Source organism: Podarcis muralis, chromosome 2 (assembly GCF_964188315.1).
Source record: "Podarcis muralis chromosome 2, rPodMur119.hap1.1, whole genome shotgun sequence".
Taxonomy (NCBI): domain Eukaryota; kingdom Metazoa; phylum Chordata; class Lepidosauria; order Squamata; family Lacertidae; genus Podarcis; species Podarcis muralis.
Window position 1 is genome coordinate 111,467,362 of NC_135656.1, and position 15,751 is coordinate 111,483,112.

Sequence of the window (15,751 nt, forward strand, 5' to 3'; positions counted from 1 at the left end):
GATCAACGCCTGAGATCCGTGGGATTAAAATAGGACCTAGGGAGTTCAAACTGAAGGCCTACGCGGATGACCTGATGTTATCCCTAGAAGAGCCACTAAAGAGTATGGAGAAGGCGCTGGAAATAATAGATGAATATGGTAGATTGGCTGGATTTAAATTGAACAGACTAAAAACCAAAATCTTAGTAAAGAACCTGGAAAATGATGCGAAAGAAAAATTAGAGAGCCAACACGGTATCAAAGTGTCTAAAAAAATAAAATACTTAGGCATTTGGCTCTCACCTAGAAATATAAATTTGATCGAAGATAACTATACAATGACCTGGAATAAAATTAAAAAAGACCTGGACATATGGAGTAGAGTTAACCTTTCTTGGCTAGGTAGGATGGAGGCGATAAAAATGAATATTCTTCCTAAGATGTTGTTCCTCTTCCAAAACATCCCGGTGATCAGAGGGAATAAAATATTTAAAGACTGGCAGAAAGTACTCTCAAGATTCATATGGCGAGGTAGAAGGCCAAGGATTAGATATAAACTGCTCACAGACCGAAAGGAGAGAGGAGGGCTGGCGGTACCCAACCTAAAATTATACTATGAAGCTGCCTGCCTATGCTGGGTGAAAGATTGGATAACTTTAGAAGATGTGGACTTATTAGATCTTGAGGGTGCAGATAATAGGTATGGCTGGCATGCCTACCTGTGGTTAGATAAAGAGAAAGTTCATAAGGGGTTCTCGAGTCACATAATTAGAGGTCCCCTCTATGAGGTCTGGAAAAGAAACAAAAATTTGCTAGAACCCAAAACACCCTGGTGGTTGTCCCCCACGGATATCCTTTCATTTAAAAAAACAAACACAGAAGAGCGAGGTTTGACATATGAAGATCTATTGACAAGTTCCCATGAAGGCTGGAAATTGAGATCGTTTGAGGAGATGAAAGAAAAACTGAAGAGCTGGTTTCAATATCACCAAATCAATGCAAGATGGATGGAAGACAGGAAAATAGGAATGAGTAGGAAAAAATCTAAATTTCAAATAGAAATAATCGAAAGCAAAAGTAAATTACTATCTAAAATGTATAACATCTTATTGGAAGCCGATACAAAAGAGGTAGAAACTAAAGAAGTCACGGTAAAGTGGGCAAGAGATCTGGGTTATAACATAGAACATGAGAAATGGCTGAAACTATGGAATGAGGGAATAAAATTTACAGCAAGTGCGGCAATCAGAGAAAATCTGGAGAAGATGATTTATAGATGGTACTTAACACCAGAAAAATTAAATAGGATGTACAAGACCGGCAATAAGGCCTGCTGGAGGTGCAAAACAAATGAGGGGAACTTTATACATATGTGGTGGTCATGCGAGGGAGTTAAAAGATTTTGGAATCAGATATATGACGAACTAAAAAAAATATTGCGTTACACGTTCCCCAAAAGACCAGAGGCCTTTTTGCTAGGGATGGTCGGAAAAGAAATAATAGGAAAAGATAAAACCCTGTTCCAATACGCAACAGCAGCGGCTAGATTACTTATCGCCCAAAATTGGAAAAACCCAACTTTACCAACATTGAAAGACTGGCAACTGAAACTATATGAATACATAGAAATGGCAAGATTGACGCAAAGATTAAGAAATCAAAAAAATACAAAGTTAATAGAGGACTGGAACAAATTTATGGTATATATCGAAGGTAATTTTAGTAACTTACCAACTACAGTAGGTCTGATCTAACTCTTCTGATGTTATAAACTAAAAACTAACACCAGCTGTTAAGAGGAAACATTTAAAAGCAGGCATCTGAAACCAAGAGGGAAGGAAGTCGGTTTTAACAAACTGTTGTATGTGCGCTTTTCATTTCTCTTTTGTCTTTTTCTTTATTTCTAATTTTTCTTTTTCTTTTTTCTTTTCTTTTTCTTTTTTATGTAACGGTTTTTTTTTGTTCATGTTCTCGTTTTTGTGGATGTGTACGATGAAGAAAATACAATAAAAAATATTAAAAAAAAAAAAAAAAAGGAAGAGTAATCCGTCGGCAGTGGCCCATTTTCAGTCTGCCAGGGCCTATTTTAGCAGCCTGCTTTCTCATGGGGAAATGTACGCCCGCAGGGATCATTTAGGGGCATAGGAAGCTGCCTTATATCAAAGTCAGACAGTTGATCCATCTAGCTCAGTAATGCCTACACTGGCTGGCAGCCAACCCCCAGGGTTTCGGACACGGAATATTCCCCTGTCCTAAAGGGTAAAGGGACCCCTGACCATCAGGTCCAGTCGTGGCCGACTCTGGGGTTGGGGCGCTCATCTCGCTTTATTGGCCGAGGGAGCTGGCGTACAGCTTCCGGTTCATGTGGCCAGCATGACTAAGCCGCTCCTGGTGAACCAGAGCAGCGCACGGAAATGCCATTTACCTTCCCGCCAGAGTGGTACCTATTTATCTACTTGCACTTTGGTGTGCTTTCGAACTGCTAGGTGGGCAGGAGCTGGGACCAAGCAACGGAAGCTCACCCCTTCACGGGGATTCGAACCGCCGACAAGTCCTCGTCTCTGTGGTTTAACCCACAGCGCCACCCGCGTCCCATTCCCCTGTCCTACCTGGAGGTAATTGAACGGGGGGGGGGGGGGGCTTTAACATGCAAGGTAGATGTTCTACCATGGAGCGTATATTTGTTTTGGGCTCCATGGAGCGAAGGTGGAATCTCTGAGTGTGTTTGAAGAATTTCCCCAATGTTTCCTTCTCTCTGGCAGAAGGGGAGCTGGACTGAACTGGGGTTGGGGGCTGCAGCCTGATAAGCCACTCTGTGATCAGGACGTTTGGTGGGCTGATGGTCACTCAGCTGGGAACGTCTTCCATGGTTGCCTTTATGTCAGGGTTGGGCAATCTGTTGGCCTTGGGATGTTGCTACACTACAAAGCCCATCGCCCGCCCATCACTGACTGTGCTGGTGGGGGCTGATGGGTGAGAGTCCAATGAAAGGCCTTGAGTTTCCCACCTGAATGAGAGACCTGGCCTCAGGGGTCAGTCACACTGCTAGGTAGCTTCTGCATCCTAGAAAACACTCTTGACTTTTGCTTCAATGTGTAACTGTATACCATTTGCTTTGTATTATTTCATTTATCCAACCCGCCTCCTTTCCCTGCCTTTAATAAATATATTCCTTGGTTTACTACAACTGGGCTCCAGGTCTGTTCTTTTTTTTAAAGTGCCTTTTCCCCAAGATTCTATACAATTCTTCGACATCAACTCTACATTCACCTAGGGCAGGCACGTCCAACAGGTAGAGCTTGTTGTGGTTGTTGTTGTTGTGGAACTGGTGAAATTGACATAGAAATTGCGAGACAAGGACAACTGTGGCTTTAAAGAAAAATGGGAACTTTTTATAAATTACATTAAAAAGCAACAAAATGAATTGGACTCCTTGGCAGGTTTTGAATAAACATACACAAATTTATTATTGTTAACATAACAGATAGATAATTTAAGGATCTTTACAATTTTATAATATGCAGAGAATAATATGTGTTGAAAAACTGGGGAGAGTAGCTGAGGGAAGTCTGGGGGTGAGTGGGTTTTTCTTGGGGAGGGGGAAAATGGGGTGGAAATGAAGATTATATGTTTTTGATAATTTGTTATGTTGAAATTCTTAATAAAAACTATTTTTAAAAAAAGGAAGAAGTGGCCTCTAATTTATAAGTAAGCAGGAAAAAATTAGAAAAACCTAAAATTGAACAAAGCCTTAACGGGATGCCGGCTACAAACCTCGTTTTACTGAACTATTCAGTTTCCCCAGAGGGAAATAGAAAATTCATAAACCTTAAATGACCAAAAATCCAAAAAAGCGGGTAGAACTCCCAAAAATTCTGAAGGATTATAATCCTAGCTCGACCTAGGTGAAGCAAAGTGCAGTAATAAAGGATTGAGGACTCAAAGGTACAGTTTCTACAGGTTTTTCTAATTTTTTCCTTCAACTTTTTGCTTCTTATTATTTAGTTTATTTCTATAAGATAATATTTCTAGTTGATTACTTCTTGTTTCAGGGATTTTCACAGTATTTCATTTGTTTTATGCAATACTTTTAAGCACAGCCAATGCACACTCAAAGCACATAACTTTCCTCAAATCATCCTAGGAACTGTAGTTTGTTAAGGGTACTGGGAATTGTAGCTCTGTGAGGAGGAACCTACAGGTGGATTTTCTTAAACCAGATACTCAGAGAAGTATTAAAAAAATATTGACAAGTGGTACAGGGAATTCCTTCTGCTGAGGTTCGGGTGGAGGAACAGCAAGAAGAGACTTTCGGCTACCGTAATTTGATTCCTGTCCCCACTCTCGGCAACTTGATCTATAGATGCTTTAAGGTGGATCTGGACATGCAGGGACGGGATAGTCTGTACTGGTTGGAATTCTGCCTGCCATACCACCTTTAAAGGTACAGTGGTACCTCGGGTTAAGAATTTAATTCGTTCTGGAGGTCTGTTCTTAACCTGAAAATGTTCTTAACCTGAAGCACCACTTTAGCTAATGGGGCCTCCTGCTGCCGCCACGCGATTTCTGTTCTCATTCTGAAGCAAAGTTCTTAACCTGAGGTACTATTTCTGAGTTAGCGGAGTCTGTAACCTGAAGCGTATGTAACCAGAGGTACCACTGTATATGAGCTCAAGCAACCCCCCCCCCAAAAACCCCCAACACCTGTTGTTTGTAGTTTCTTTTTCCATTTGTGCATGCGGATATAAATATTTCAAAAACCTGCCACAAAAGGGAGCCACCCAACTTTCTGTGGTGTTTTTTTATTTATGTGTACATGGATGCTTTAGTTGAGATTTCTGCATTGCAGGGGGGCTGGACTAGATGACACTTGGGGTCCCTTCCAATTCTACAATTTGATTCTATTTATAGCCACTCTTCGTGCTCTGAGATCAGGAGGTCCTACTCAAAAAACACCGAGGCTGAAAAATGGCTTGGGAACCTTTCATGGAGCTATGAAGGAAAATTGCTGGAATGCTTCCTTCTTTCTGGAAGTGATAAGAAACAATGGGAAGGATCTCCTTCCTGCCATTCAGCACCTCAGCTGGGATCTGTACCCTACCCAGAAGTAGGGCCGGATCATCTGCCCAGAGAAGGAGGTTCCCGTAAAAGCAAAGATCAGCTCAGCTCTTTCCGTGTCAAAGAATTCCACAAGTCCCTCTTCATAGTCGAGGGTCACGCGGATATTCCTGGGGTCTTGCCCCAAGGCTAAAGGGGTCTGTTTGGGGGAAGTAAATGCTACGAGTTCACCCATTATCGCCCCCACAGCCCAGATTCCCTCGCTGGGAATCAGCCTAAAGCTGCCCTTTCCTTTCCTCCTGACGGACTCTCGTGCTACCCCCACGGCCCACATCGCCCCGCTGCCTTCGTTGTCCACCTCCACTTCCCACAAATGTCTTCCGGAAGTGAATCGCTCTCGGCCCAACACACAGGGCCCAACATCAAATCTCCCCGGTTTATCAGGCAAGGCCTGCTCTTCCTCTGCCTTCCTCACAGTTTTTAGGTCTTCGGAGAGAACGAGGCGGCAATGTGCCGTGTCTGGATCCAGAGTCACCGTCACTGCAGGAAAAAGAAGAAGAAAAAGAAGAGTTTGGATTTGATATCCCGCTTTATCACTACCTGAAGGAGTCTCAAAGCGGCTAACATTCTCCTTTCCTTTCCTCCCCCACAACAAACACTCTGTGAGGTGAGTGGGGCTGAGAGACTTCAGAGAAGTGTGACTGGCCCAAGGTCACTCAGCAGCTGCATGTGGAGGAGCGGGGAAGCAAACCCGGTTCCCCAGATTACGAGTCCACCGCTCTTAACCACTACACCAACACAGATAAGGAAGGAAGGAAGGAAGGAAGGAAGGAAGACGAGAAGAAAGGAAGAGGTTGAATGAGTGATGTCACAGAAAGAATTCACTTCTGTTTCTGGAGACATTTTAAAAAACCAAAAATACTAAACAACCCTCCTTCTTCCAGACTTTTGCCTTAATCTGTTTCAGGAGGCAAAGAGCAGAGAAATCACTGGCTGATGAAATCACCGGCTTTGCGACACCTCCAAAATAGATCTGCCCAGGTGTTGAGATCTGTAGGGAAGGAGCCCCGTCCTTGTATAAATTTTGATACCAGGCCTTTGGGGATGGAAGGCGAAATCAGAATGTCTTTTCCATTTAATGTTTATGTACTACATGGTCTAAGTGGATGGAGCTGTTTTTAAGCCTCCCTAGAACTAAATGGTGAAGTCATGTGGATATTGTGGGCTGTTTCGCATGCAGCTCTCATGGCTCATCCACACCCCGCTTCTCCCATGTCTAGAAAACACGGATCCAAGAAGTATTCCGCTTGGCCTGTGGTTTCTAGGCATGGGTGCAAGTGGTTTTCCATTCACCCTGCCACTTTCCCCGGGAAAAACCTGCTCTTTACTGCTGAGTTGGAGCAAACATCAGTCCACGGAAAACCCAATTGACGTTTGTGCTGATTCGGTGGTAAAGAGTGTTTTTTCCCCCCAGAGGGAAGACCGCAGGAAGAAGAAGAAGAAGAAGAGTTTGGATTTGATATCCCGCCTTTCACTCCCCTTCAGGAGTCTCAAAGCAGCTAACAATCTCCTTTCCCTTCCTCCCCCACAACAAACACTCTGTGAGGTGAGTGGGGCTGAGAGACTTCAAAGAAGTGTGACTGGCCCAAGGTCACCCAGCAGCTGCATGTGGAGGAGCGGAGACGCGAACCCGGTTACCCAGATTACGTGACTACCGCTCTTAACCACTACACCACACTGGCTCACACAAGCAGAAGTGTGGATGAACCATAAGCCAAACCATAGCTTAGTGTAAACGGCTTTGCATGAAGGTTCCCTAGAGAGGAGACTACTACTACTACTACTAATTTATTTATTCCCTGCCTTTCCGGCTGGGTTTCCGCAGCCATTCTGGGTGGCGCCCAACAGAATGCTAAGAATACAATAAAACATCAAACATTAAAAACTTCCCTAAACAGGACTGCCTCCAGATGTCTTCTAAAAGTAAGATAGTTGTTTATTTCCTTGACATCTGATGGGAGGGCGTTCCACGGGGCGGATGCCACTACCGAGAAGGCCCTCTGCCTGGTTGCCTGTAGCTTCACTTCTCGCATTGAGGGAACCACCAGAAGACCCTGAGAGCTGGACCTCAGTGTCCAGGCTGAACGATGGCAGTGGAGACGCTCCTTCAGGTATACTGGACCAAGACTGTTTAGGGCTTTAAAGGTCAGCACCAACACTTTGAATTGTGCTCGGAAACGTACTGGGAGCCAATCTAGGCCTTTCAGGACTGGTTTAATATGGTCTCTGTGGCCACTCCCAGTCACTAGCCTAGCTGTGGCAGACTGAGGCCACTGCTCTCCCTTAGACTTCCTGTTATGCTGCTATGTGCTAAACCATGGTTTGGCGTGTTGTACAAACCCAGGCTCGTCTCCTCCAGACAAACCATGAACCGTAAACCAAATAACATACCTTGGTTAGAGCTCACGGCTGATTCCCTAGCATCAGGATGTTGGACTTCAACTCTTCTTCCCCTGATGTTGTCCCTGCTTCACCCGCCCCCCCATGCCTTGTGCAATTTACATGGTTCTCATTAAAGCAAATGGTAACATCTAATTTGGCCCTCTTCCAGAGCTAGCCCCCTTGAAACCATCTCAAGCACCACCTCCCATCCCATCTGACCAAGAAAATTACCTTTGTACAGCGCCGGCTCCAGGAATTCCAAGGACTCTGTTATGTGGAGGAAAGAGTTATCCATTTACTCAGATACATTTGGCACTGTCACATTACATGTCAACCAAGCACCTGATAAAAGACTCCAATGGACACTGTTGATGCCTCCCTCCCTTTCTCTCACTAACATCAGCTGTGCAACTGAGTAGAGCACGCACAGACATCTGTCTCCCTTGACCTTCCAGAGTTGTTCCCATCCCAGTGGGGTAAAAACAAGTAAAGGACTCCTGGACGGTTAAGTCCAGTCAAAAGCAACTGGGGTTGCGGCGCTCATCTCGCTTTCAGGCCGAAGGAGCTGGCGTTTGTCCACACACAGCTTTCCAAGTCATGTGGCCCGCAGGATTGAACCGTTTCTGGTGCAACGGAACGCCGTGACAGAAACCAGAGCGCATGAAAAGGCCGTTTCCCTTCCTGCCGCAGTGGTACCTATTTATCTACTTGCACTGGTGTGCTTTCGAACTACTAGGTTGGCAGGAGCTGGGACAGAGCAACGGGAGCTCACTCTGTTGTGGGGATTCAAACCGCTGACCTTGTTCCCAGTACCTTTAAATGTCTCCACAGCAATTCCTAAAGCAGAGCTGTTCTCTGAGTAAACTCCAACCGCCTCTTCCAATCCAGGAGAAAGCTCAATTGCATCCCTTACTTGTTCCTTTTCATATCTGGAAGGGAAGATGGTTAACATTTAAGGGATGGCTAGGGACTACAGCTCCCCGGCCCACCTCCAGTGCTGAAGCCTCACATGTAATTGAGAGTAGATCTTACTCGTGAGTTGATGCCTCAGCCTCCCATTTGAACATGGAATTCCTTTACAATAAAATGCTGCTCTAGTTGAATTCATGGTTAAATGGAGAAACAAGATAAACTTCCTCCTGGTCGGGTTTGTAGTTAGGTGTCTGATGTATCAATTGCTCAGTTTGTGGGGTGCTGCAAAACATGGGGGTTCCACTGCAAAACAACTGCAACAGTTTGGCACCGGTTAGGAAGGGATCCCAAATTTGGCAGGGTTTTCGCTAAAAACAACAACCACCCTGCAAAACTTTGGCACAGGTTTGGAGACAATCCCAATTTTGGGGGTTCATAGTTATGTAATTTTCTTCGCAGGGTCTGGAAACCAAGGCTTATGAGGAACAGTTGAGGGAATTGGGTATGTTTATCCTAAAGAAGAGAAGACTGATATTGGAAGGGCTGTCAAAATGGAAGATGGAACAAACTTGTTTTCTGCTGCTCCAGAGAGTAGGAGCCAAACCAAGGGATTCAAATTCAGGAATGAATGAGTTTAGGAATACAGTTGACTGTAGTGTAAGCTTTTGGGTCGTGTGGAAGGTGTTCTGCCTTTCTGTATCAAGCAACAGGCATCTTCAGAGGGTTGTCATTTGCCCCATTTGTGTTCCTCAGCAACGCTGAGGTAGAAATCTAGCACTTGGCAGCGCTCCACAGAAATGTGTTTGTCTGCTTTTAAAATGGAATCCCACCAGAGATGAAATGCAAAAGATGGTAGGAGAAAGCCACATACCTGTTCAAGTTGCTTCTGATGTCCTGAAACAGAGAAATAGGTCTCAGTTACACAGCCAGCACACATACTGGCCTGATCTTTGTTGTTGTGGAGAGTCCTTTCCCCCTTCCTTCTATGGAAGAACTAGGGCCTGAGGTGAAGGACAACATGGAAGTCTGCCCCCATTCCACATTCTGGTGAAGGGTGGCTTAAAAATCTAATACAGTGGTACCTCAGGTTTACATACACTTCAGGTTACATAAGCTTCAGGTTACAGACTCTGCTAACCCAGAAATAGTGCTTCAGGTTAAGAACTGTGCTTCAGGATGAGAACAGAAATCGTGCTCCGGCGGCGCGGCAGCAGCAGGAGGCCCCATTAGCTAAAGTGGTACCTCAGGTTAAGAACAGTTTCAGGTTAAGAACAGACCTCCAGAACGAATTAAGTACTTAACCCGAGGTACCACTGTAAATACTAAGAAGTAATAACGAGCAATAACATTTGTTTCTTGACAAGATGTTGTTGATGGAGAGAAAGCCTTGCTCTAATCCTTAATGTCCAAATGGCAGTTTATATTTTCCTAAACAGGGCTGGTAGGCAGCAGGCCTACATTTCTCGCGTAGGAACTGCTGGGAGATGTCTTGGTCTCATGTCTCACCTGAAGGAATCCACAGACCGGCTGCTGGCACTTCTCCTCCATCTCAACGATCATATCGTTGAGGTGGGAGATCTCCTCGGAGAGCCTGCTGACGTTTTCTTGCTGCCTCTTATTGATCTCTTTCTTCAGATCTTCCATCTGGGTCAGCTTGAGGTGCACCATTCTTTCGAGCAATCTGCACATCCGATGAAAGGAAGACTTGACTTTCTTTGCCTCAGCTTCTAACTTTGCCTAGGAGGCAAACGTACAAAGAGTGAAATGCAGGGAGGAAAACCAGATGGAAGATGAGGATCATTCATGGAGAATGCATGAGTAATAATAATAATAATAATAATAATAATAATAATAATAATAATAGTAATTTATTTATACCCCGCCCATCTGGCTGAGTTTCCCCAGCCACTCTGGGCAGCTCCCAATCAAGTGTTAAAAACAATACAGCATTAAATATTAAAAACTTCCCTAAACAGGGCTGCCTTCAGATGTCTTTTAAAAATAAGATAGCTGCTTATTTCCTTCACATATGAAGGGAGGGCGTTCCACAGGGCAGGCGCCACTACCAGGAAGGCCCTCTGTCTGGTTCCCTGTAACCTCACTTCTCGCAATGAAAGAACCGCCAGAAGGCCCTCGGCGCTGGACCTCAGTGTGCGGGCTGGATGATGAGGGTGGAGACCCTTCTTCAGGTAAACTGGGCCGAGGCCATTTAGGGCTTTAAAGGTCAGCACCAACACTTTGAATTGTGCTCGGAAATGTACTGGGAGCCAATGCAGATCTCTCAGGACCGGTGTTACGCATAGCTGTCAACTTACAGATTTGAAAATAAGGGACCAGCAGCCTCGAAAATAAGGGACCAGCAGCCAAAATAAGGGATTTTCCAAACACAGGTATGTTCAACTTCTGAGCCCCTCCAAGCCAAAGGCAGAAAGCCCAGCCAGCAGCCAAACAAAGCCTCAAGCAGTGGTTCCCACAGCGCAGCAACCCGGCAAAGGGGATGCAGCAAGGAAAACCACTGTCACCTCTCCGCTGGGAAGCGCTGAGCAAAGGCGAGTCCCCAGGCAACGCGGCCGATTTGATTGGCACAAGGCATGCAAGCTCCACCCCCCAGTCGTTCTTAGACTCCTTATTGGGTGAGCAACGCAGCCAGGCAACACAGTTGGAGCCTCCCTCCTCCCTGGCCGGCAGGGAGGGAGGGAGAGGAGCTGCTTCCTTTGAAACCCGGGAAATTTAAGGGACATCAACATTAAAGGACGGCAGCGGGACACAGCACTGGGATAAGGGACTTTCCCGCCAAATAAGGGACAGTTGACCACTATGGTGTTATGTGGTCCCGGTGGCCACTCCCAGTCACCAGTCTAGCTGCCGCATATTAAAAACACGGCAAAACATCAGAACTTAAAAAACTTCCCGAAACAGGGCTGCCTTCAGAAGTGCTCACTTTGGATCTGCCTGTGGTTTAGCAACATTTGACCAGCCTTGCTTCCCACCCACTGCTTTCTCCATGGGGCATTCAGGATTTTTGAGGGGATTTCTGAGACCCTTCACAGCTGCCACAGAAGTTTAGGGTGGGCATGCTGCCTCCCTGAAGCTCTGCATTGCTGACCCCAGGTGTATGCCATAATAACAACAAACCCTTACCAGACATTCTTGGCTTCCCAGCTCTTCGGCCAATACACGGTCCTCAAGATTCTTTCTCATGAGCTCCACAGACTTCCGGTGGCCCTCAATTTCTTCCTAAACAAACAGAAAATGCACAACATCATGTAGCCAAGTGAGCAAATCCCTCTTCCCCACTGCCCAAATGCCATTGTTTCCAGGGAGGGGCAAGAGATGCCAACTAAAATCTTTTTTAAAATTTATTTATACTTTTCAGATATACAGTGGTACCTCAGGTTAAGAAATTAATTCGTTCCGGAGGTCCGTTCTTAACCTGAAACTGTTCTTAACCTGAAGCACCACTTTAACTAATGGGGCCTCCCACTGCCACCGTGCCGCCGGAGCACGATTTCTGTTCTCATCCTGAAGCAAAGTTCTTAACCCGAAGCACTATTTCTGGGTTAGCAGAGTCTGTAACCTGAAGTGTATGTAACCTGAAGCGTATGTAACCCAAGGTACCACTGTATACATTTCACTGATCTTAGAGTCATTTTGACATCTTAAAACTTGACTTCCTTCCCCCTTTTTCTGTGGTTCCTTAAATTTATTTTTAATATCTTCTGCATATCCAAAGTAACTTAATTTGCTCATTTATTTATCTTCTTTATAAATATACTCTTATGTAGCTGCAGGTTATTACAATAATCCTGCCACTGTTTTTATCTGAAAATATTCAATAAACCATTTCCATTCTTTTATAAAAAGTTTATCTTGATTTCTTATTCTTCAGGTAATTTTTGCCATTTCTGCATATTCCAAAAGTTTTTGTATCCATTCTTCCTTTGCTGGGACTTCTGCTTCTTTCCATTTTGGGGCAAGTAGCATTCTGAGGACGAGATGGTTGGACAGTGTTCTCGAAGCTACGAACATGAGTTTGACCAAACTGCGGGAGGCAGTGGAAGACAGGAGTGCCTGGCATGCTCTGGTCCATGGGGTCACGAAGAGTCGGACACAACTAAACAACAACAAGCATTCTTGCCGCTGTAGTCGCATACATACCGTATTTTTTGCACCATAACACTCACTTTTTTCCTCCTAGAAAGTTAGGGGAAATGTCTGTGCGTGTTATGGAGCGAATGCCTGCGGGTGGCGGGGGGGGGGGGGGGATCTGCTGCAGTCGTGAGCAGAGGATCCATGGTTCCCCTTCCTTCCCTCCTCCGTGGTTACAAAGCATGGATCCACATGGATCCTCAGGATTTTTGCATTGGGCTACTCCAAACTCACTGTCAGATCACATGTCTGTGGCCACAGCATGAACCACAAAAATCATATATCCACTATTTCGTTTAGAATATTTTTTTTCTTGTTTTCCTTCTCTAAAAACTACTTGCGTGTTATGGTCTGGTGTGTGTTATAGAGTGAAAAATAGGGTAAATAAATTTCTATATAATTTAGGTAGTTCTATCCCTATAATTCTCAAGAGAAAGGCTTGTATTTTAATATTTGGTTGGAAGCTGCCCAGAGTGGCAGGGGAAGCCCAGCCAGATGGGCAGGGTATAAATAATAATAATAATAATAATAATAATAATAAATAATAATAATAATAATAATAATAATAATAATAATAATAATAATAATAATTGCTTTTTTAAAACAAATGTTATTTTAAACATCCTTTTCATTTCATTGTATATTATTTCCCAGTAAGCCTTAACCTTACTGCAAGAGCACCACATATGATAAAAAGAGCTTTCTTTCTCTTTACATTTCCAACACTTAATTTTTTTATACATTTTGCCAGTTTACTCGGTGTTAGATAGCATCAATATATCATTTTCAAATAATTTTCTCTTAAACCATAGCATGCTGTAAATTTTGTATCCCTATTCCACAATCATTCCCATGCTTCCATGTCTATATTATGACCGATATCTATTGCCCAGTGTATCATTGAGGATTTTACTTGCTCATCCTTTGTCACCCATTCCAACAATATTTTATACATTTTAGACAGCACTTTTACATTACATTCCAATGCCAACTGAACTCCTGAGCCCTTCTCTGCCGAACTGCAATTTCAGGAGTGTAGGGAAAGAAATAGAAATAATAATAATAATAATAATAATTTTTATTTATATCCTGCCCTCCCCAGCCGAAGCCAGGCTCATGGCGGCTAACAACAGTAAAATAGTGCAGCATCCTAAAAACATTTCATTCTAAAAATTAATTAAAATCAAATTGATGGCAACCAAAGGAGGGAGTCAGGCTGTGCCCTGACCAAAGGCCTGGTGGCACAGCTCTGTCTTGCAGACCCTGTGAAAAGATGTCAAGTCCCACAGGGCCCTAGTCTCTTGTGACAGAGCGTTCCACCAGATTGGGGCCACAGCCAAAAAAGCCCTGGCTCTGGCTGAGGCCAGCCTAACCTCCCTGTGGCTCAGGATCTCCAAGATGTTTTTATTTGAAGATCGTAAGTTCCTCCGTGGGACATACCAGGAGAGGCGGTCCCGTAGGTACGAGGGTCCTAGGCCGTATAGGGCTTTAAAGGTTAAAACCAGCACCTTAAACCTGATCCTCTACACTCCACCGGGAGCCAGTGCAGCTGGTATAGTACCGGGTGAATGTGATCTCGCAGCGAGGACCCCGCAAGGAGTCTCGCCGCGGCATTCTGCCCCCGCTGGAGTTTCTGGGGATGTAAAGGCAGAGCTATTTGGAAATGGAAGGGTTTAAGTGGCGGAGCTGATTTCTAAAGAAGAGAGACAGACCACAGAGAAGGAAAATGTTAAAGGACAGAAGGAGAACTTGTGACTTTTCAGATGTTCAGCTACAGTTTCCATCATCCCTGACCATTGGCCATGCTGGCCTGGGATTGATGGCCTTGGCCCAGTATACCTGAAGGAGCGTCTCCACTCCCATCATTCAGCCCAGACACTGAGGCCCAGCTCCGAGGGCCTTCTGGCCTTCCCTCACTGCGAGAAATGAGGTTACAGGGAACCAGGCAGAGGGCCTTCTTGGTGGTGGTGCCTGCCCTGTGGAACATCCTTCTATCAGATGTCAAGGAAATAAACAACTATCTGACTTTTAGAAGACATCTGAAGGCAGCCCTGTTTAGCGAAGTTTTTAATGTTTGATCTTTTATTGTGCTTTTAATTCTGTTGGGAGCCGCCCAGAGTGGCGGCCAGATGGGTGGGGTATAAGTATTATTATTATTATTATTATTATTATTATTATTATTATTACTACTACTACTGCTGGAATCCAACAACCTCAAATCCAGTCTCCCTATCCTTGTAATAAAGATTTATTGGCCAGCTAGTCATCTGGTCTATTATTATTTATTTGTCTACTCATTTGTTCATTTGATTTGTTAAATGTTATAGCTGATTTCATTTACTTGCATGCTTACTCACAAAATTTATCTACCCCCTTGACTGTAAAAAAACAAAACAAAAACCCACTTCTAGGTACTTTACAACAATAGAAAACTTTTAAAATTGCCAATCAATGGATAAAAATGGGTATTAAACTATTCAAAAGTTGATTAAAATCAACAGTGGTTAAAAATATTTAATCTTGTCAGCCTCTGTGTGTCTGGACTTTTGTGTATCTGCATATCTTGTGCAAGCACACAATTGGGTTTTCCGGTCTGGAACTGCAAACAGCAGTCAGGAAGAAATAAACGCTCACAAGCAAATGTTTGGCAGGATGTGTTATATATAACATTCTGTGAACATGAACCGATTAAGTTCTCAACACTGCGAATGGTGCCGCCGGGGCAAAAGTCCAGTGCCCCCACCCAGCAGAACGAACAAGGTGGCCCCCAAAGGCAGCAGAGATTGAAAATGAGGTTGGTGATCAAACAGGACCCAAGAGGCTACAATCTGTTTGGAAAGATTAATTTTAAATACACCAGCAGAAGAGCAGTGAGTGCATTTCAGCCTATGAAAGACATCAGCGTTATAATGTCAAAGAGAAATCGACAGCACATTGTACACAGATGGAACTTGGAGAAATGAGAGTATAAAGTGGTGATTGCAATAGGCATGATTAAAACTAGCTGCATCTTATCCATTGCTGAATCCTACACTGGACTAGCTAAACACCACCAATACTCTAGTTAAAAGTTTACTACATTATCCCATTAACTACCTGGCCTTTGGGACGCGGGTGGCGCTGTGGGTTAAACCACAGAGCCGAGGACTTTCTGATGAGAAAGTCGGCGGTTCGAATCCCCGCGACGGAGTGAGCTCCTGTTGCTCGGTCC

At 44.3% G+C, this 15,751-nt stretch overlaps 1 protein-coding gene across 1 annotated transcript in view; it reads right to left on the bottom strand.

Moving 5' to 3' along the window:
• Window positions 1–3,416: 3,416 nt before the first annotated feature.
• The window catches only part of LOC114592019 (zinc finger protein RFP-like), a 28,714-nt gene continuing 16,379 nt past the window's right edge, over window positions 3,417–15,751 (bottom strand). Inside the window, exons 10-15 of the mRNA XM_028719827.2 lie at window positions 11,533–11,628; window positions 9,898–10,128; window positions 9,263–9,285; window positions 8,293–8,408; window positions 7,711–7,746; window positions 3,417–5,577 (exon numbers count right to left, since the gene is read on the bottom strand). Coding sequence (XP_028575660.2) covers window positions 5,051–5,577; window positions 7,711–7,746; window positions 8,293–8,408; window positions 9,263–9,285; window positions 9,898–10,128; window positions 11,533–11,628 — 1,029 coding nt within the window. The 3' untranslated portion in view covers window positions 3,417–5,050. The remainder of the gene's footprint in view (window positions 5,578–7,710; window positions 7,747–8,292; window positions 8,409–9,262; window positions 9,286–9,897; window positions 10,129–11,532; window positions 11,629–15,751) is intronic.